General features: G+C 44.9%; 1 protein-coding gene across 1 annotated transcript; it reads left to right on the forward strand.

Moving 5' to 3' along the window:
• Positions 1-16,722: 16,722 nt before the first annotated feature.
• Positions 16,723-21,424, forward strand: LOC140917628 (olfactory receptor 52P1). Its single transcript, XM_073360897.1, has 3 exons — positions 16,723-16,836; position 17,360; positions 20,328-21,424. Exon 3 carries the CDS (start codon positions 20,372-20,374, stop codon positions 21,422-21,424), a length of 1,053 nt encoding a protein of 350 aa, XP_073216998.1. The 5' UTR covers positions 16,723-16,836; position 17,360; positions 20,328-20,371.
• The last annotated feature ends 94 nt before the right edge of the window (positions 21,425-21,518 follow it).

Consider the following 21,518-nt stretch of genomic DNA (forward strand, 5'->3'; position numbering starts at 1 on the left):
ACACTGAACATGAAACCTGACAGTCAACCAAAATATCTGAGAGCCTGAACTGTGCCATATGCCATCAGGCCGAAAGTTGAAGCGGATTTGGAGTGCCTGGTCACCAATGGAGTCCTAATACCAGTTACCCATACTCCATGGGCCACTCCTATCATTCCAATCATGAAGAAAGATGGCTCCCTCCTGATTTGTGGTGATTATAAGGTCATTGTCAACACAGTGTTGTGTGCAGAGCAATACCCGTTTCCCCGCATCGATGACCTCTTCGTGGGCCTGGCTGGGTGACAAAACTTCAGTAAGATTGATCTGAGTCAAGTGTGTTTACAGATGCATATCGATGAAAGGTCCCAAGAGCTGTTGACTATTGTGACTCATAAGGGGCTTTATCGATACTGTCGCCTACCCTTAATGTCTGTTCCCACCCTGTTCCACAGGGCTATGGACCAGATCTTGTGTGGCTTGCCAGGAGTTCAGTGCTATCTGGATGACATCCTGGTCACTGGAAGGAATGAAAAGGATCACTTAAAGAATTTAGAGGCTACCCTACAAAGACTGGAAGAGTATGGCCTACAAGTCCACAAAGACAAGTGTGAATTCTTCCAGCCCTCTGCTGAATATTTGGGATACATCATTGATGCTGAGGGTCTTCATAAGGCCCCTGCAAAAGTTAAGGCTATTGTGGAGGTTCCCCCACCTCAAAATGTTAGCCAGCTGTGCTGGTTTCTAGGACTATTGAACTATTTTGGAAAGTTCTTCTCACAGTTAGCCACACTGCTAAAACCACTTCGTAAATTCCTTGGGCAGAATGAGACCTGGAAGTGGACTGAAGCCTGAGATGTTGCATTTTACAAAGCTAAAAATGCATTGCTAAATTCTGAAGTTCTAACGTACTTTGATCTATCCTTATCCCTACAATTGGCCTGCGATGCCTCCCCTTATGGAGTGGGTGCAGTCGTGTCAAACATTATGCCTTCGGGAGAAGAGAGACCTGTTGCCTTTGCTTCACGCACTCTAAGCAAAGGAGAAACTAACTATGCCCAAATTGAACGTGAGGCATTGGGAATCATTTTTGGAATTCAGAAGTTTCATCAGTACCTGTTTTTGCGGAACTTTACTCTTCTTGCTGACCATCGCCCTCTGACGTCAATTTTTGGACCCTATCCAGGCATTCCCCCATTAGCTGCTAGTTGTATGCAACATTGGGATTGTTACTTTCAGCGCACACATATGAAATCAAATATCAGAAATCCACTCTGCTCGGCAATGTGGATGGTCTCTCAAGGTTACCTTTGCCAGTCAAACATCAAGATACTGCCCAAAAGGAAGTCTTCTACTTTGAACACGTAGAGAATACACCCATCACTGCTACTCAGATAAAGAAGGCAACTCGCATTGACCCAGTATTGTCCCAAGTTATGGACCTCGTGATGCATGGAAAATCTCAACGAAAGCTCTCCGGTCTCATCGGCCCTTGTTACCTACATGTCCTGGAGGACGGAGTTATCGATCCAATCTGGTTGTTTATTGTGGGGGAGACGTGTCATTATCCCACCACCACTGAGATCACAGATCTTAGAACAGCTACATTCTGGTCACTGTGGAATAGTGCGCATGAAGGAAATTGCACGAAGCTATTTCTGGTGGCCTGGATTGGACAGTGCTATTGAAGAGAAAGCAAGAGCTTGTATGTCATGTCAGGGTGTCAGGAATGCACCCCAGTGGGTACCCCTACACCCAGGGACTGGTCTGAAAACCCATGTCAATGTATTCATGTTGACTTTGCTGGCCCCCTTGAAGGAAGCATGTCCTTAGTGGAGGTAGATGCCCATTCTAAATGGCCAGAAGTCTCCAGAATGCAGTCCACTACTGCAGAGAGTACTATCCAAAAACTACGGGGACTCTTTAGTCGTTTTGTTCTGCCAGAACAACTTGCGAGTGACAACAGACCACAGTTCATCTCTCAGGAGTTTCAAAAGTTTATGAAGGCAAATGGGATACACCACATCACTACAGCACCATATCATCCATCGACCAATGGATTAGCTGAAAGATTTGTGCAGACAATGAAACAAGCTTTGAAATCAGCAAGGAGACAACACTCCAATGGCTGGATCTTTAGCTAGGGTGAACCCAGGGTTATGGGGCAAAATAATCCCTGGGGTTTAGCCGGGAATGGAGGCAGTCTACCTTTCTTCTCTAGTTTAGTGTTTGTTTTATTTAGGAAATGTTCTTATAAAGGGGGGAGGAATATGTTGTGTATTTGGTTGTCATGGTAATAGCAGCTTGTTGTTGCTATGGCAACTGAGTTAGATTATTAGGGGGTAGCCCAGCCAGTTTGGGCCGGTTTGGTTAGTTCAGGGTGTGGAAAATAAATGGCTGCTTTCATGGCTCACAGCTCTCTGTGTCTCAAGTGATTTCTTCCTCAACTGCTGCTCCCAAGGATACAACATGGCTGAGTGCTGCATCTGTGGCCTCAGCCCAGTTCTGCCTTCAGGGATCCTTCTCTGGACCTTTTTTTTTGTGGCTTCTGCTGCTCTGCCTCCAGCTCAGCTTGAGCTACTGCATCAGGTTTGCCGCATTTTACTGCTTTAATAGCCCCAAATAACTTAAAAACTAACCTAAAAGTAGCGCAATCTCTTTCTTGAAACACAGGGGTTTTTTATAATAAATGCAATGGTCTATACATCAAGTAACAAATGAAACGTTTTGTTAGATACCTTACATGGATCTGATTTAGAAAAGAAAAGAAGCTAAAAGCCCCAGAAGGAGTTTTTCCACATAACCTACAAATCTATGAGATGACAATCAAATTGAAAATCAAACCCCCAGGATTTGTATTGAATCCTGATTGATGGGTGGCTGGTGTTTTAAAGAAAAAATAGCAAATTATGTTGTTAAAAATTGCCTTGCCCAAGGGAGCCCAAAACTTATGTTGCGTAAAAACCACAATAACATTATTATATTATATATTTCTAAATACATTCAATGATGCTAGCCAATGTGCATATTCTGAGTTGCATTATATTGTTACTGTTAGTCCCTAAAAGGCAACATTTCCTCCTCGGTGTCTTCACTGGAAGTAGGATGCTTCTGCTTCTGGTCATACATATCAGCAGTAAGCAGTGCAATCATTCTTTCATTGGTGCAGACTCTTCATAACAGATTTTGTATCATTGTATAGATGCAAAAATGAGACATCAGCCAATCTAGGTTGTGAAAGACTCAGGAAGGCAAGCGATTCAATCACCTGGACATATAGTGACAATCTCTGTTTCATCTGTTTCACAAACTGCCCTCAAATTCAGAGTAATGTGGTCCAGTTCTCAGAAACACATCGTTTCAAAACTCTCACCAAGAAGCTCTACTAGAATGCCCTCAATTCCTGCAGCACCTTTCCTGTATTAACATTTTCCAACCGTAACATTGAGTTTATCCTCCAGGCTTCAAGAAGGACTGGACGTAGAAAAATCAGGTATATTTCAGCACTGTCCTTACTTTTTTGTCTTTGGCTGTCAGAAAGCATGGCTTCAGTTTGTCAAACTGAACAAGATACCGGTTCAAACAGGGTATAATGGAAAGCCACCTTGCTTCAGAAAACTACCGTATCTTCTGTTGGTTTGCAAGTCATGGAAAGAACAAGTGACAGGGTTTCTGGGGCTGAGGGCTGATAGTTGATACTGACAGAGATCAGTTGATGGTGAGAAAGTGGAAACTTAGAAGCAGAGAGATCAGTACTTGGTGATACAGTGATAAGAGGTTAGGTGTGAGGAGCTTCTCAGACTTGAACTTCCACAGTGCTGAGCTCAGCCAAAGGAGAACAGAGCACCCTTGATTAACAAGATATACTTTCACCCTCTTGTCACGAAGGCTTAAAATCAGTGGCACCGGGTAATCATATTTTGCAAGTGTACTTACGCAATTTCTCACGAAGCTCGAAGGTTTTAGCCCCATAAATGATAGGATTGAACATGGAGAGAAGGAGGTAATATAGGCTGGTCAAGATGATGTGAACCTGGAGAGCAATTCCCTGACCAAACTGGTATGTCACAGTGGAGAAGAGGAAGGAAGGGTAAGACATCTTCATCACACCGATATGGTCTGTGCAAGTGCTGAAAGATTTCTGGTGGGCTTTCTTGGAGGATATTGTGATGAACAGACCATAGGAAAGGGCAATAAGTGTCAGGTCTAACATGATGATTTCAAATGCTATTACCAAACCGTACATCCTGTTGACTGTAATGTCGCCACACGACATCTTCACCACGGCCATGTGGTCACAGCACGTATGTGGGATAATGTGGTTGGCACAGAATGGCTGCCTGCTCAGGAGCAGGGGCATGGGAAGAAGGAAGAGAACAGCTCTTATCAAACCCACTAGCCCTAGCTTAGCTATTCATGCGTTGGTGATGGCAGTGGCATATCTCAGAGGGTTACATATGGCGACACAGCGATCAAAGGCCATTGTCATGAGGGTGGCTGAATGTGTCACAGAAGCCACGTGAATGAAGAACATCTGCGTGAAGCAGCCACCCACAGTAATACCTTTCAAATTGAACCAAAATATGCACATTGCATTTGGCATGACGGAAATAGATGTGCCGATTTCTGTGAGTGCCAGCATGGAGAGCGGCAGGTACATCGGCTTGTGCAGAGTCTGCTCCTTGGCTATAAGATAGAGAAGCGTGAAATTTCCCAGCAGGCCCATAAAGTAGAAAATAGAGAAAGGGATGGAAATCCAGACGTGAGCAGCTTCCAAGTCAGGGATGCCTATTAGAAAGAATGCTGAAGCGTCAAAGTGTGTGAGGTTGAAAACTGCCATGAGGTGGTTCATGTGTCACTCAGGGTCAGAAATGATCAAGGTGCCTGTGAAGGACAGCCAGTGGGTGGTGGGAGAGGGGTGGGAGGTTTACACAATTTATAACAAACTGTAGAGCAAATATTTAATACTTATTACCAATCTAGAAAGGGGGCGTTGAGCAGTGATGTGGCAACATATGCAGATGGCACAAGATTATTTAGGTCCTAGTCAAGTCCAGAGAAGTCCTCAGAGACAGCTAACCAAGCCAGGTGAATGGGCAGCATAATGGAAGTTGAAAAAGATTGGGATTGTTACCTTACAAAGAAGATCAATTAGAGGGGAGATGTGAAAATCTATAAAATACTGCCTGGTAGAGAGTAGATTGAGACTGTGTTCTCCATGTCTCCTAAAACAAGATCAAGAGGACATGCAATTAAAGTGAAACATGGCAAATTCAAAACCAATAAAAAAAGGGTGCTCTCTTGACTCAATGCCTACTTAAACTGAGGAACTCATTGCAACAAGAGGTAGTTGAGGCCATGGGCTAAGTGAGACTTTGTGCTCAACAGAATGGGCAGGAAGGCCACAAGGCTATTGGTGTTTAGGGCAACAGGTCTGCACCTCTGTTACCTCCTGTCATAAATATAAAGGGAAGAATAAGCACCTTTCTGCATACAGTGCTATAAAATCCCTCCTGGCCAGAGGCAAAGTCCTTTTACCTGTAAAGGGTTAAGAAGCTCAGGTAACCTGGCTGGCACCTGACCCAAAATGACCAATGAGGGGACAAGATACTTTCAAACTTGTAGGGGGGGAAAGGCTTTGGTCTGTCTGTGTGATACCTTTGCTGGGAACAGATCAAGGATGAAAGCCCTCCAACTCCTGTAAAGTTAGTAAGTAATCCAGCTAGAAAATGCATTAGAATCATAGAATATCAGGGTTGGAAGGGACCCCTGAAGGTCATCTAGTCCAACCCCCTGCTCGAAGCAGGACCAATTCCCAGTTAAATCATCCCAGCCAGGGCTTTGTCAAGCCTGACCTTAAAAACCTCTAAGGAAGGAGATTCTACCACCTCCCTAGGTAACGCATTCCAGTGTTTCACCACCCTCTTAGTGAAAAAGTTTTTCCTAATATCCAATCTAAACCTCCCCCACTGCAACTTGAGCCCATTACTCCTCGTTCTGTCATCTGCTACCATTGAGAACAGTCTAGAGCCATCCTCTTTGGAACCCCCTTTCAGGTAGTTGAAAGCAGCTATCAAATCCCCCCTCATTCTTCTCTTCTGCAGGCTAAACAATCCCAGCTCCCTCAGCCTCTCCTCATAAGTCATGTGTTCTAGACCCCTAATCATTTTTGTTGCCCTTCGCTGGACTCTCTCCAATTTATCCACATTCTTCTTGTAGTGTGGGACCCAAAAACTGGACACAGTACTCCAGATGAGGCCTCACCAATGTTGAATAGAGGGGAACGATCACGTCCCTCGATCTCCTCGCTATGCCCCTACTGATACATCCCAAAATGCCATTGGCCTTCTTGGCAACAAGGGCACACTGCTGACTCATATCCAGCTTCTCGTCCACTGTCACCCCTCGGTCCTTTTCCGCAGAACAGCTGTCTAGCCATTCGGTCCCTAGTCTGTAGCGGTGCATTGGATTCTTCAATCCTAAGTGCAGGACCCTGCACTTATCCTTATTGAACCTCATCAGATTTCTTTTGGCCCAATCCTCCAATTTGTCTAGGTCCTTCTGTATCCTATCCCTCCCCTCTAGCATATCTACCACTCCTCCCAGTTTAGTATCATCTGCAAATTTGCTGAGAGTGCAATCCACACTATCCTCCTGATCATTTATGAAGATATTGAACAAAACCGGCCCCAGGACCGACCCTTGGGGCACTCCACTTGATACCGGCTGCCAACTATACATGGAGCCATTGATCACTACCCATTGAGCCCGACAATCTAGCCAGCTTTCTACCCACCTTATAGTGCATTCATCCAGCCCATACTTCCTTAACTTGCTGACAAGAATACTGTGGGAGACCGTGTCAAAACCTTTGCTAAAGTCAAGAAACAATACATCCACTGCTTTCCCTTCATCCACAGAACCAGTAATCTCATCATAAAAGGCGATTAGATTAGTCAGGCATGACCTTCCCTTGGTGAATCCATGCTGGCTGTTCCTGATCACTTTCCTCTCATGCAAGTGCATCAGGATTGATTCTTTGAGGACCTGCTCCATGATTTTTCCAGGGACTGAGGTGAGGCTGACTGGCCTGTAGTTCCCAGGATCCTCCTTCTTCCCTTTTTTAAAGATTGGCACTACATTAGCCTTTTTCCAGTCATCCGGGACTTCCCCGGTTCGCCACGAGTTTTCAAAGATAATGGCCAATGGCTCTGCAATCACAGCCGCCAATTCCTTCAGAACTCTCGGATGCAACTCGTCCGGCCCCATGGACTTGTGCACGTCCAGCTTTTTTAAATAGTCCCTAACTACCTCTATCTCCACAGAGGGCTGGCCATCTCTTCCCCATTGTGTGATGCCCAGCGCAGCAGTCTGGGAGCTGACCTTGTTAGTGAAGACAGAGGCAAAAAAAGCATTGAGTACATTAGCTTTTTCCACATCCTCTGTCACTAGGTTGCCTCCCTCATTCAGTAAGGGGCCCACACTTTCCTTGGCTTTCTTCTTGTTGCCAACATACCTGAAGAAACCCTTCTTGTTACTCTTGACATCTCTCGCTAGCTGCAGCTCCAGGTGCGATTTGGCCCTCCTGATATCATTCCTACATGCCCGAGCAATATTTTTATACTCTTCCCTGGTCATATGTCCAACCTTACACTTCTTGTAAGCGTCTTTTTTACGTTTAAGATCTGCTAGGATTTCACCATTAAGCCAAGCTGGTCGCCTGCCATATTTACTATTTTTTCGACTCATCGGGATGGTTTGTCCCTGTAACCTCAACAGCGATTCCTTGAAATACAGCCAGCTCTCCTGGACTCCTTTCCCCTTCAAGTTAGTCCCCCAGGGGATCCTGGCCATCCGTTCCCTGAGGGAGTCGAAGTCTGCTTTCCTGAAGTCCAGGGTCCGTATCCTGCTGCTTACCTTTCTTCCCTGTGTCAGGATCCTGAACTCAACCAACTCATGGTCACTGCCTCCCAGATTCCCATCCACTTTTGCTTCCCCCACTAATTCTACCCGGTTTGTGAGCAGCAGGTCAAGAAAAGCGCCCCCCACTAGTTGGCTCCTGTAGCACTTGCGCCAGGAAATTGTCCCCTACGCTTTCCAAAAACTTCCTGGATTGTCTATGCACCGCTGTATTGCTCTCCCAGCAGATATCAGGAAAATTAAAGTCACCCATGAGAATCGGGGCATGCGATCTAGTAGCTTCCGTGAACTGCTGGAAGAAAGCCTCATCTACCTCATCCCCCTGGTCCGGTGGTCTATAGCAGACTCCCACCACTACATCACTCTTGTTGCACACACTTCTAAACTTAATCCAGAGACACTCAGGTTTTTCTCCAGTTTCGTACCGGAGCTCTGAGCAGTCATACTGCTCCCTTACATACAGTGCTTCTCCCCCACCTTTTCTGCCCTGCCTGTCCTTCCTGAACAGTTTATAACCGTCCATGACAGTACTCCAGTCATGTGAGTTATCCCACCAAGTCTCTGTTATTCCAATCACGTCATAGTTCCTTGACATCACCAGGACCTCCAGTTCTCCTTGCTTGTTTCCAAGGCTTAGGTTTTCTTTGTTTTGGCTTGTGAAATTCGCTGTGCTGGAGGAATTATATTCCTGTTTTTGTGTCTTTTTGTAACTTAAGGTTTTGCATAGAGGGATTCTCTATGTTTTGAATCTGACTGTCTGTGAGATTATTTTCCATTCTGATTTTACAGAGTTGTTCTCTTATCTGTTTTCGTTCTTCTAATAAAGTTCTGTTTTTTAAGAATCTGATGGGTTTTTTTGGGTCTTAAAAATCAAGGCTGGTTTGTGCTCATCTTGTTTATTCTCAAGCCTCCCCGGAAAGGGGGTGTAAGGGCTTGGGGGGATATTTTGGGGAAAGACGTCTCCAAGTGGGATCTTCCCTGATTCTTTGTTAAATTGCTTGGTATTGGCAGCGTACCGGGTTTTAATCTAAAATAAGCTTAGGGGGGCTTTCATGCTGGTCCCCACAACTGTACCTAAGAATTCAGAGTGGGGAGGGAAGCCTGACACCTTCCTTGTTTCTTTTGGTGAGACACTTTCTTGCAGGCACCCAGCTTTGTCTGAGGCATAAGGTACAAATGTTAACAGACAAATGTAAGAAGAAACATGTGTCAGCAACTCAGCTGCTAACCCTTCTCATGCCTGAATCTCAATGACGTTTGCAGATGACAAAAAATTGGGGGATTGTAAATAATAAAGAAGACAGGTCACTGATTCAGAGCAATCTGTAAGAAGGAATAATTAGCTAAACATAAATTTCCAGTGTGGCCTTGTGGCCGAAAGAGCCAATGTGGTCCTTGGATGGTAAAAACTGGAATCTCAAGGAGAGTTAGAGAAGTTATTTTACCTTTGTATTTGGCACTGGTGTGGCTGCTTCTTGAATCCTCTGTCTAGTTGTGCTGTCCCCAGTTAAAACTGGATGTTTATCTACGGAAGAGTTTTCAGAGAGGGGTCACAAGAATTAGTACAAATTAGAAAACATGCCTTGTTGTGATAGATTCAAAGATTTGAATCTGTTTAGTTTAATCAAGATGGTTAAGGGGTGACTTGATAATTGTTGGAAACGATATACACTGTGAACTAGTATTGAATAATAGGCTTTTCAGGCTAGCATACTGAAGTGTAACAGCAAAAAGAAAAGGAGGACTTGTGACACCTCAGAGACTAACAAATTCATTTGAGCATAAGCTTTTGCTATAAGCTTTTGCGATGAAGGGAGCTGTAGCTCACAAAAGCTTATGCTCAAATGAGTTTGTTAGTCTCTAAGATGCCACAGTCCTCCTTTTCTTTTTGCGGAGACAGACTAACATGGCTGTTACTCTGAGAGGTGTAACACAATCCAATATCTGGAAATTGGAGTTAAAGAATTTCTGACTGGAAATAAAGTGTACATTTTAAATGGTGTGAGTTAATTCAGCATTAGAACAATTTTCTATTCATGAGTATGTTGAATTTAACCATAATTCTCAGGTGACAGCTCTGCCTTGGAAAATGTGCACTCTGTGTGTATTTCATGAACCTGAGGGATCCCATAAGGCGCTGCATGCAAAAAAGTTTTAGGTGAGAAAAATAATAACTTCGCCCTGTCATAAATATAAAACCTTTAAAATCCCTCCTGGACAGAGGAAAAATCCTCTCACCTGTAAAGGGTTAAGAAGCTAAAGATAACCTCGCTGGCACCTGACCAAAATGATCAATGAGGAGACAAGATACTTTCAAAAGCTGGAAGGAGGGAGAAAAACAAAGGGTCTGGGTCTGTCTGTATGCTGCTTTTGCCAGGGATAGAACAGGAATGGAATCTTAGAACTTTTAGTAAGTAATCTACCTCGGTATGTGTTAGATAATGATTTCTTTAAATGGATGAGAAAAGAGTTGTGCTGAATAGAATGACTATTCCTGTCTGTGTGGGGTTTTTTTAACTTAATGTTTTACCTAGAGGGATTCTGTATGTTTTGAATCTAATTACCCTGTAAGGTATCTACCATTCCGATTTTACAGAGGTGATTCCTTTACTTCTATTAAAAGTCTTCTTGTAAGAAAACTGAATGTTTTTTCATTGTTCTAAGATCCCAGGGTTTGGGTCTGTGGTCACCTATTCAAATTGGTAAGGATTTTTACTAAACCTTCCCAGGAAGTGGGGTACAAGGGTTGGGAGGATTTGGGGGGGAAAGACATGTCCAAACTATGTTTCCCAGTAAACCCAGATAAAGTTTGGTGGTGGCAGTGGAAATCCAAGGGTAAACTAATGTTGTACCTTGGGGAAGTTTTAATCTAAGCTGGTAAAAGTAAGCTTAGGAGGTTTTCATGCAGGTCCCCACATGTGTACCCTAGAGTTGAGAGTGTGGAAGGAACCTTCACACACCCTATAAAATCTTTGCACTAAGGATGAATGTACAACCCTCACCATTCATAACTAACAGAGCTGGCTAGCAAATCGTCCCAGAGCATCCTGGGTTTAACATCTGTCTCACACTGGCCCACTGTGTCAGTCAGCTACCAGTGGTGCCTGCATGTGGCAGCTGTATTGATCTAGGCCCTCACATGTCCCAGAGTTGCCCGCTCTCATTATATAATGTGCATAATTCTCAGCCTGTGAGTTTTTCCTAAGCAGCAGTCCTTGAAGCACCATGTACTGTGTATCGGTGCAATAAGAGAAGCAGCATAGGTTCCTCGGCATTTGAGGCCTGTGTGTAGATTTCTGACCAGTATGTCACTCCTCCCTGCCAAGGGAGCCGGTTTGATGGGAGTCATCTCACCCCCTGCAGAAGAAGAGTTGTGGGGAGCGTGGGGCAGTTCGGAGGTTGTGGAATCCACAGTTGACTGAGGTGTATGGAGAAGACACTGGCAACCAGCATGATGTTGGAAGCAAGGCAGCCTGGGATGGGGAAGGAGAGTTCAGACAGCGGGTCCAGGATATGGTGGGAGATTGAAGCAGCTGAGGTGCAAAAATCGGTGGTTCTTTCCACCAGTGAAATGTCTGAAGTTATGTATATAACTTTCAACAAAAATTGGAAACAAAACCGAGAAATCGGCTGGGGTCTGCTGTTTATACTTAGGAGGTTCGCTAAAACTCAGGTAGCTCTGTTTCATTGTGTGGCACCATCTGCTCTAGTGTTGGTGATCACAGGGCCTGGAGAGACTGAATCACCAGCAAAGCAGTGTGAAACAGGGCCAGCCCAGTTGGGTGGTTAGAGGGGTGCAGCAGTTCTCATGGTTCCCAGACTGCACCCCAGGGGTGACAACCCATCCGTCTTATACCCTCTGGACCACAAATTTAACCACAAGGCATCTATGACGCAAGTATGGGGCTAGGGACAGTAGCCCAAACAGGAGAGCCACATGTAGCAGTTCTTTGATTCCTGTACCACCATGTTCTCACCCATGTTCTCACCGAAGCACGGTCATTTTAGCACGGGAAGAGAGGAAGTAATCACGCAGTCAGTGGAGAAGTCCCGTTGGACTAGCTCTGACCCAGGATATCATAACCCATTTCTGCACCAATCTGTGAAAGGTCAACAAAGAAGTGAAATGTGATGCCTCCCTGATGCAGAGAGTAGATTAACCATTCAAACAGTTGGTAGCTGTCAGACATAAAACAAGTTAGCACCTCCCAAGGGCCACTGGCAACTACCATTGATGTCAGAATCCTATGAGAAGAAAGCCTTTTACACGCATTTCAGCTTGCATTAATTCAGGATCATGTAATTTGCCTGCGACAGAGTGGCACTGATTTTTCAGAGGTGAAGGGAATGGCTATTACAGCTGCATGGGTGCTGTGCAGTGGTACAATGCTACCATCAAGTGAAATGTGTTTTTGGCCCCCAATCTTGTGGCAGCGTTCCCAGTGAGTGCAGGTGGAAGTGCACTACACACAGGAAAGAAATCTATCACCATGTGCTGCACTGAACCGTTCGCAAACTGCATTTTGCTCTGTAAATCTGAGCCCCTGTTATTGGCAGATCATTTCTTCACTCCCAGGGGGGCTCTTAGGCTGAAGTTCTCTACGGTCTATTTTCTGCTTTTCCCACTGCTCACAGAGTCCAGGGAATTCTATGGGAGTCCTGGGCAACCTGACAGTTCGCGGGGAGTGTTCATGGGGATCATAAAGGTCTCTGTGCAGCATGTGAAGTGTCAGCCATGTGACATTCACACACTGATTCTCAAGCCTCTGCCTTGCAGTAGCCATAAGGAGATTTCCTTTCTCTGCTGAGCAGGATTGCGGTGACTTGCCTGTTTCTGCATTAAGGTTAGTGCTGAGTTTTTAGTACTCTCGGAAACACCAAGGGATTTACCTTGTCAAATTGGAACTATAAATGTATTGGAAAGAGTTTAGACAAATATTGTGTTTTAAATCTAGTTCCTTTTCTCTTACTGTTTCCTTCTATCTGTCTCAGTAACTTCCTTTGTTTTTTTTTTTTTTGTTTTTTTTTGTGCTGTGTGGTTTTTCCTCTGGTTCGCTCAAGTTTTCCAGTTCAGGAATGTCACTGCCCTGTTAGGAAATGCAGCCAAAGCCTCTGCAGTGGGTACCTGTGAACCAGAGAGTTCACAACGAGAATGGGCCACACACTGGCTATATTCTGCTTTCACATTCTGTCTTCACTGGGTCACTCCAGATTGACACTGTCCTCTCTGAGAGCAAAATCAGGGCCCCTGTGTTTTGAAATTCCCAACTTTCATTCCCGGTCTCAGAGCACCCCATGAACTGAAGGGAAACATGAAGGGTTTCAGGAAACATGAAGGGTTTCCTTCAGACTCTTTCAGCACCCTAACAGAATCGCACTTTCTGCAGCAGGACCCAAAGCCGTGATTTTCTCAGCCGGGAGCCAAAAGTTAAACACTCAGGGTGAATCTGGTCCCCTTTGATATCAAAGGCCAAATTACCAACAGATCCAGGAGTTCCCCCTAAATCCACATGTAGTGACTTAAATAAATGCCCTGATTTAAATCAGCACTGAGTCTCCAGTGACTTCATGTGGAGCTCTCCTGTGGCCTCTAAGGATGGGTGAGCTTCTTAGGACCCAAGAAGAACTGACAGAAAAGTTGCTGATATCTCAAACTCACAGGCTTAAACCTTCAAAACAAATAGGATAACATTTTTTTCAAGGGGGGAGAGGAGTCTGCTCCCTCTGAGCCCCCGCATCTCTGTTTCTGGAGAGGATGAGAAACACAAAAAGCAATCAAATTAAAAGCAGGTTTCTGGCTTAGAGGTGGTGTTGCAAATGTTATTGGGGGAAGTCCAGAAACACACAGTGTGTGGGGAGCTGGGGGTGGGACAGCGGGACACTGTGATGACCTCCTAAGGTCCCTTCCAACCCTGATATTCTGTGGCATGCAGTATCCAGATCAGAGTGACTCAGATTCCTGAAATTCTGCAAAATGGGGAATGGACGTCCTCCCCAATGCACAGCCCAAAGAGGCATCACGAGCCCTCCTGCGTCCGGGAGGTGTCTCAGCCTGGAATGTAAAGTGGACCACACTGTAGCAGGTTGTCTCTGACACCATCCTCATCTGGACCATCCTTCATCCTGTGAGAAGGTGCAGTGGCTAAGGACAGTCAGGAGGAGGCACTGTTATGTCATTTTCTGTTTGTTTAAGTTCAATGAGGGAATTAAGCACAAGAAAGCAAAAAAATGACTACCAATGCTGGAGCTACAAAACTAGAGCTGGCAAAACTGGAAGCAGCAGAGAAGGGAAACTACGGCAAGTTTCAAACGTGGCAGGCAGCAATGAGGTCAAAGAAGAGGAGGCTGCACACCAAGGGGCTATGGAGGAAGAGGCAGCCAGGGAGGAAGCTGCACACAGCAGGCCTATGGAAGAAAAAGAGCGAAAAAGAGAGAGAGAGAAAGTGAGAGGGTGAAAACACCAACTGGACTTCATAGAGAAGCAGAACCAGAGGCCCCTGAGCCAAGAAAAGAGAGAGAGAGAGACAGAGACAGAGGGCAGGAAGAAAGAGAAAGAGAGAGAGAAAGTGAAAACACCAACTGGACTTGATAGAGAAGCAGAACCAGAGGCCCCTGACCCCAATGACTCCCATCACTCCAAAAATCCACAAATGGGAACACTCATGTCCTGCAGACAGTCAGGAGTACGATATTGCTGAATATCTGACTGCCCTCGACAGGCTGTATGTGATACATAAAATCCCTTCTGGTAAGTGAGCTCCTACCCTGATTGCAAAATTCACTGGCAAAGCTCCAAATGATTTCAATGGAATGCCTAATGAAGATGCTTTAGAGACTACTGTAAATTTAAAGATACTGTTTTGTGAAGTTTTCAGATTACCCCTGAAATATAGAGAGTTAAATTTAGGAATCTTAGGAAGGATATTGGGATGAGTAATGGGGAATATTTAAAGAATGTGAAAGATTTTTTGGGAAAATGGGTGAGGGGTAAAGAGGTGGCAAGTTTTGAAGAAATACTTGGACTTGTTGCTCAAGAGCATTTACAAAGTACGGCTGTGAGTTTTATCCTGGGACCAGTGAAGGAAAGGGTAAGTTCTCAGGAACTGCTGATAGAATGGGAGAGAGTCTCCTTGATTCTTCTGCAACAGGGGGAAGCCACATGCTTCCAGGCGGGAGGGTGGTTTAGAACAACTCCTGCACTCAAGCTGGAGGAAACATCACATCAGGAAGGGATGGGGTGTAATACCTTCCAGGAAGAGAACTGTCCAGGTTGTTAGCTTCCAGCAGGTCACAGCTGAACCAGAGACAAAGTCTAGGGAGTATAGAGAAATGTGTTCCAGAGGAGAGCCTAGAGAAGGGGCAGGGAATCTCAGAAACCACTGAGGTGAGTGAGGATGCCTGTCACTCTGTAACACACGGAAGCAGGATGCTTCCAAGTATGGGAGGGGGCTGAGACTAGGCAACATGCCCTCAGGCACAGAGGCAGGGGAGATGTTGTCAGTGAGTAAGGAAACTGTCTCAGCTGTTAACTGGCAGAGTTTTGCAGCTGAACAAAAGAAAGATCACTTCCTATGGAGCACACAGAAATGTGTCTTAGGAGGGGGCCCAGAGGAGGAAACTGGGGAAGGAATAGTGGGGGTAGAGGAATGTCTCCCCACTTGTCACTTGGGGCATAATGCCGAGGACACTAGAAGGAAGGCTGCATCAGCATCTGGGAACCCAGGTACACAGACTGTGTCATAAATATAAAGGGAAGGGTCACAACCTTGATGTATGCGGTAACATAAAATCCCTCCTGTCCAGAGGTACAGAGTCCCTTTACCTGTAAGGGGTTAAGAAGGTCAGATAACCTGGTTGGCACCTGGCCAACTGGACCAATAAGGGAAGAAGATACTTTCAAATCTGGAGTGGGGGGAAGAGTTTTTATCTGTGCTCTCTTTGTGTGTCCCCTCTCTGGACACAGAGAGAGACAGAGACCAAGCTGGTAAATCATCTCCTGAAAAGATACCTGAAATGATACATTACAATTACACAAATTGTAAGTAAAGGCAGGGAAATATCTTTGTTATCTTTTGTTTTAGATTGTGAATTTTACATATGCTAAGAGGGAGTTTTATTCTTGTTTTTTGTAACTTTGAAGCTGAGCCCAGTCGGGAATCCTCTGTGTTTTACTTTTTTATTTACTCTGTAAAGTTACCTTCCATCCTGATTTTCCAGGTGTGATTCTTTTACTTAAAAAAAAAAAAAAAAAAAAAAAGTTCTCCTTTTAAGAATCTGATTGATTTTCAGGGTCCTAAAAAGCCAGGGGTTTGCTCTGTGCTCACTTTGTAACCAATTGGCTAGTATATTTTTCTCAAGCCTCCCCAGGAAAGGGGTGAAGGGGTTTCCGGGGAATATTTTGGGGAAACAAGGGCTCAAAGTGGCCCTTTTTTCCTGGATTTTTGTCTAAATCACTTGGTGGTGGTAGCAATACCATCCAAGGACAAGGAAATGATTTGTGCCTTTGGGGAATTTTTCACCTATGCTGGTAGAAATACGCTTAGGGGGTGTTTCATGCGGGACCCCACATCTGTACCCCAGAGCTCAGGGTGGGGAGGGAACCCTGACAGCCGGTGACCCAGGTTTTGAGAGGGAACTGTGTAACTGGCTTCCTGGAGGGGAGCAGTCCCACAGCTTACTTCTCAGGGACAGAGGAAGGGGTGACGGAGGGTACCCCAATCCAGGTCCCAGTTTTTCAGGACGCTATTTCTGATACTTTTTTTGGAAAATATCTGTGTCTCTTTACATCTAGTTGCAGCTCCAATGCCTGTGATAACAGAAGAATTGAGACCAGGAAGTTGCCAGGTGGTAGTCTGTGAGAATACAAATGCCCCAACTGACAGAGAAGGGGGTGTCTTCCCCCATGCTAGTGAGTCGTGGGAAAGCTGCTGGGAAAAAGTTGTGTCTGATCAAAGGGTAAACACAGCCAGCCCAGGGAGCTCAGATCACCATCCTCTAGGGAAAGGTGGCAAAGAGCCAGCCAATGTGCAGGATCCCCCTGAAAAACTATCTTCCCAGACCCTGAGGCACCAAAATTCCAGAGACACAATTAAATTAATAGCCCACACAGACGGGAACACTGGAGGGAAAGACAAGCCATTGACTGATTACATGGGAGAGAGTCAAAGGACACCATGGGTAAGGAACAAACCAACCTCACACTGCAGTATCTGAACAGACGGCGTGGTAGCATAAAAATACATGTAAACACCCATCTGTGATTAAAAAAAAGGTATGAATGTAAAGTTTTGGGATAAGAATTAGATGACTGATGTTAAACCTTATGGTAAGTCTAGTTCATAGTTAATAGCTGCAAACAGATTTAAATCTGATCATAGCATAGAAACCTGGTTTGCAGTGTCTGAATGGGGAAACTGAGGCACACCACCTGTCAAGGTTCCTTCCCCACTCTGAACGCTAGGGTACAGATGTGGGGACCTGCATGAAAAACCTCCTAAGCTTATCTTTACCAGCTTAGGTCAAAACTTCCCCAAGGTACAAAATATTCCACCCTTTGTCCTTGGATTGGCTGCTACCACAACCAAACAAATACTGGTTACTGGAGAAGAGCTGTTTGGAAATGTCTTTCCCACCAAAATACTTCCCAAAACCTTGCACCCCACTTCCTGGACAAGGTTTGGTAAAAAGCCTCACCAATTTGCCTAGGTGACTACAGACCCAGACCCTTGGATCTTAAGAACAATGAGCAATCCTCCCAACACTTGCACCCCCCCTTTCCTGGGAAATGTTGGATAAAAAGCCTCACCAATTTGTATAGGTGACCACAGACCCAAACCCTTGGATCTGAGAACAATGAAAAAATATTCAGTTTTCTTACAAGAAGACTTTTAATAAAAATAGAAGTAAATAGAAGAAAAGAAATCACCTCTGTAAAATCAGGATGGTAGATACCTTACAGGGTAATTAGATTCAAAACATAGAGAACCCCTCTAGGCAAAACCTTAAGTTACAAAAAAGATACACAGACAGGAATAGTTATTCTATTCAGCACAATTCTTTTCTCAGCCATTTAAAGAAATCATAATCTAATACGTACCTAGCTAGATTACTTACTAAAAGTTCTAAGACTCCATTCCTGGTCTATCCCTGGCAAAGACCCAGCATACAGACAGACTGAGACCCTTTGTTCCTCTCCCTCCTCCCAGCTTTTGAAAGTATCTTGTCTCCTCATTGGTCATTTTGGTCAGGTGCCAGCGAGGTTACCTTTAGCTTCTTAACCCTTTACAGGTGAGAGGAGTTTTCCCCTTCACTTTATATTTATGTCACTGCCTCATGGCCTTGAAGGCTGGGTGCCAAGAGAGCGATAACACACCCTGCCTTTGAGCTAGTCGGTGGCTAAACCTCTTGGAGCAAACTAAGGGGGGAGGTGAGACATTCTCTATCACCGGGGAGCATCCTGTAACCGCCATAGTCCTCATTTTCATATAAACATGATTTTACATAGAAAACATGCCTTGTAAGGTATCAGGGAAAGGTTATGATCTGTTGCAATCATGCCTCTATCCATACATGTGTATCATTAATGAATATGGAATTATGATTATGGTGTTGCATGGTGGTCACTAAAACATGCTGTAAATTGGGGAATAAGTCAGATATTAGCTCTCCAGAGGCAACAGCAAGGACAGTGACCAATCCCCAGGCAGGGTGTCAAACAACCCATCAAGAGCCCTTGTCCAGCAAGGGAGCTCCAATGCAATGACTCACGTGCACGAAGCCCCACAGCGGGAATTGCTCAACCTTGCTTGGAGAGACTCAGCAATGCTCCCCAGACATGCCTGGACTTGTGCCCCCCAAGCACATGGATTGAGGCTATAAAACAGACAGAGCGGACACATACTGGGCCCTTCTCCTGTCCCCACTGAGAAGAAGACAAGACTCCAACAGGGGAGATTGGCCCAGGTTTACACAGGAAACTTGTATATTAAGGACTGCAATATCCAGTGGGGTGAGAAAAATCCTTAATCTAGATGTTGCCCAGTCTAATAGGATTGAGAGTTTAGACAGTGTGCTTACATTTCCTTTTCTTTTGGTAACCACTCTGACTTTTTGCCTATCACTGAATATCACTTAAATTCTATCTTTGTACTTAATACATTTGTTGTTTATTCTACCTGAAGCAGTGTGTTTGGTTTGAAGCGTGTAAGAGACTCCCCTTGGGATAACAAGCCTGGGGCATTTCCATTTCTTTCTTAAACTGACAAACTCACATAAGCTTGGGGTGCCCTGCGGGCACACCTGCACACTGCAAGAGTAAGGTTGTGTCTGGGAAAGGAGATATTGGCTAGTGTCATTCGGTTGCATAATCCAAAGAGCAGTTTACATGTCAAAGACTGAGCGTGAACAGCCCAGGAGTGGGGTTCTCACAGCTGAGCAGGGTAAGGCTGGCTACCAAAGCTAAGGACTGGGGTGACCAACCAGATCACCAGTCCAGATAACACCAGAGGGGAACATCACAGGGTTGCAAAGCAGCATGTAGGTGGACAGGTGGGCAGTGCTGTTGAAATTATTTTTTTCTTTGTGTTTGTTGGTCCAAGGCCAACTTTGGGACCTTTCGTGGTACAGAGTGTGTTTGGGGAGTTTCAGGGTCTCTTTCCCATGGCAAGCCACAGAACTACAATCTGGGTGTCACAAGTTTTACTCAGTTTTGTTTCCATTTGTTGTTGTTCTGTAACTTCAGGCATTTCACTGGTAGAAATAACATTTGATATTTTTGTAACAATGTACCCCATATTGTTCATTGTGATATGATGATATGATGATATGATTATAGCATAATTATGATACAGTTTATGCAAGATGGGTCATGTAAGATGTTATTGGAAAAGTTATGACTTTCTGAATATGGTTATCCTATTTGTATGTATTGATGATTTTGGTCAAAAGTTCTGAATTTTGATGACTTCCCTGTATTTTAAATGTAGTTACAAGTGAGTAACGCCCACTAGGGAACTTGATGTCAGTCTAGATAGATGGTTGGGAAGGGCCTATTCAGGGCAATGAGACTTTGGGGGAAACAATAGGCCTTTAGAGAAACTTATCTCCCACCTGGTGAGCCTCCCTGAGAATGCTTCAGACAGACTATACGTAGTGGATGCTATGACTCTAAAAGGCCATGTGACCAGGCCACATAACTCTGGACTCCATTTTGGGGAGTCTGTAATCTTCCCACAAACGAGTCTGGAAACCAAGTTTTGAAACAAACGGTTCCCTCCGTATTCTAGATCTATGGAAAGTAGGGAGTGACATCGTCGGTAGTTCTTCACTCCTCACTCAAGAAGACTCCGAGAATGTTCATACTATAACATATTTACCATATTATTTTTTACAAATAAGAACCCCCTTGCTGTGCTTTTCTCCCTTTACAGGCACCTTGAGCATTTCTGAGTCATATTGATGCATCAACTGCTTCATGGCACCTTTCAACTTCACCCACTCTGACACTTCAACTTTCATCCTAATGGGCATCCCTGGCCTGGAGGCTGCCCACATCTGGATTTCCATCCCTTTCTTTACATTCTACATTATCAGCCTGTTGGGAAATGTCACGCTTCTGTCTGTTGTAGGTAAGGAACAGACTCTGCAGAAGCCAATGTACCTCCTGCTCTGCATGCTGGCACTTACAGACATTGCCACACCTACCTTTGTTGTGCCAAAGGCACTGGGCATATTTTGGTTCAATTTGAAAGGCATTACTGTGGCTGGCTGCCTCACCCAGATGTTCTTCCTCCACACGATTTCTGTGATGCACTCATCCACCCTCGTGACAATGGCCTTCGATCGCTACGTTGCCATATGTAACCCTCTGAGATATGCCACCATCCTCACCAATGCACAAATAGCTAAGCTAGGGCTTGTAGGTTTCATAAGAGCTGTTCTCTTCATTCTGCCCCTGCCCCTGCTCCTGAGTCAGCAGACATTCTGTGCCAACCGCATTATCCCCCACACACAATGCGAGTACATAGCTATGGTGAAGATGGTGTGTGGGGACATCAGAGTCAGCAGGATATATAGTTTTGTGCTAATGTTTGTAATCAATGTGTTTGACCTGACGTTCATTGCCCTGTCGTATGGTCTGATCATCAGGGCCGTCCTCAGAATCTCCTCTCATAAAGCCCACCAGAAAGCCCTTAACACTTGCACAGCCCACATCTGTGTGATGCTGACATATTATACCCCTACCTTCTTCTCCATTCTTACACACCACTTTGGTCAAGGCATCGCACCCTATGTTCATATCATCTTAGCTGACCTCTATCTCCTCATCCCTCCCATGCTCAACCCTATCATTTATGGGGTCAAAACGAAAGAGCTTCGTGACAAAGTAGTCAAATACACCTGCAGAAGTTCTGCAGACACAAAGTTCACGCAGAGTTCTGCAGACACAAGAGACGATATCTCCTCAGGCCTGCAGTGTCCATCAGGGAACTGTCAAACTGTCAGAGAGTATGTGAACCAGCACTAAGTGGGATGCAGTTTGGGAGGAAGACCAGAAATTCTGTGAGCACCATGGTTCCCCAGTTACCCCTGGCATGGAGGAAGAGTATGCTCACAAACAA

Source organism: Lepidochelys kempii, chromosome 1, assembly GCF_965140285.1.
Source record: "Lepidochelys kempii isolate rLepKem1 chromosome 1, rLepKem1.hap1, whole genome shotgun sequence".
NCBI classification, from domain to species: Eukaryota; Metazoa; Chordata; order Testudines; family Cheloniidae; genus Lepidochelys; species Lepidochelys kempii.

Bases quoted from the DNA above. Each gene is read 5' to 3' on its own strand.
- LOC140917628 (XM_073360897.1), top strand. From the start codon at position 20,372: ATGGCACCTTTCAACTTCACCCACTCTGACACTTCAACTTTCATCCTA.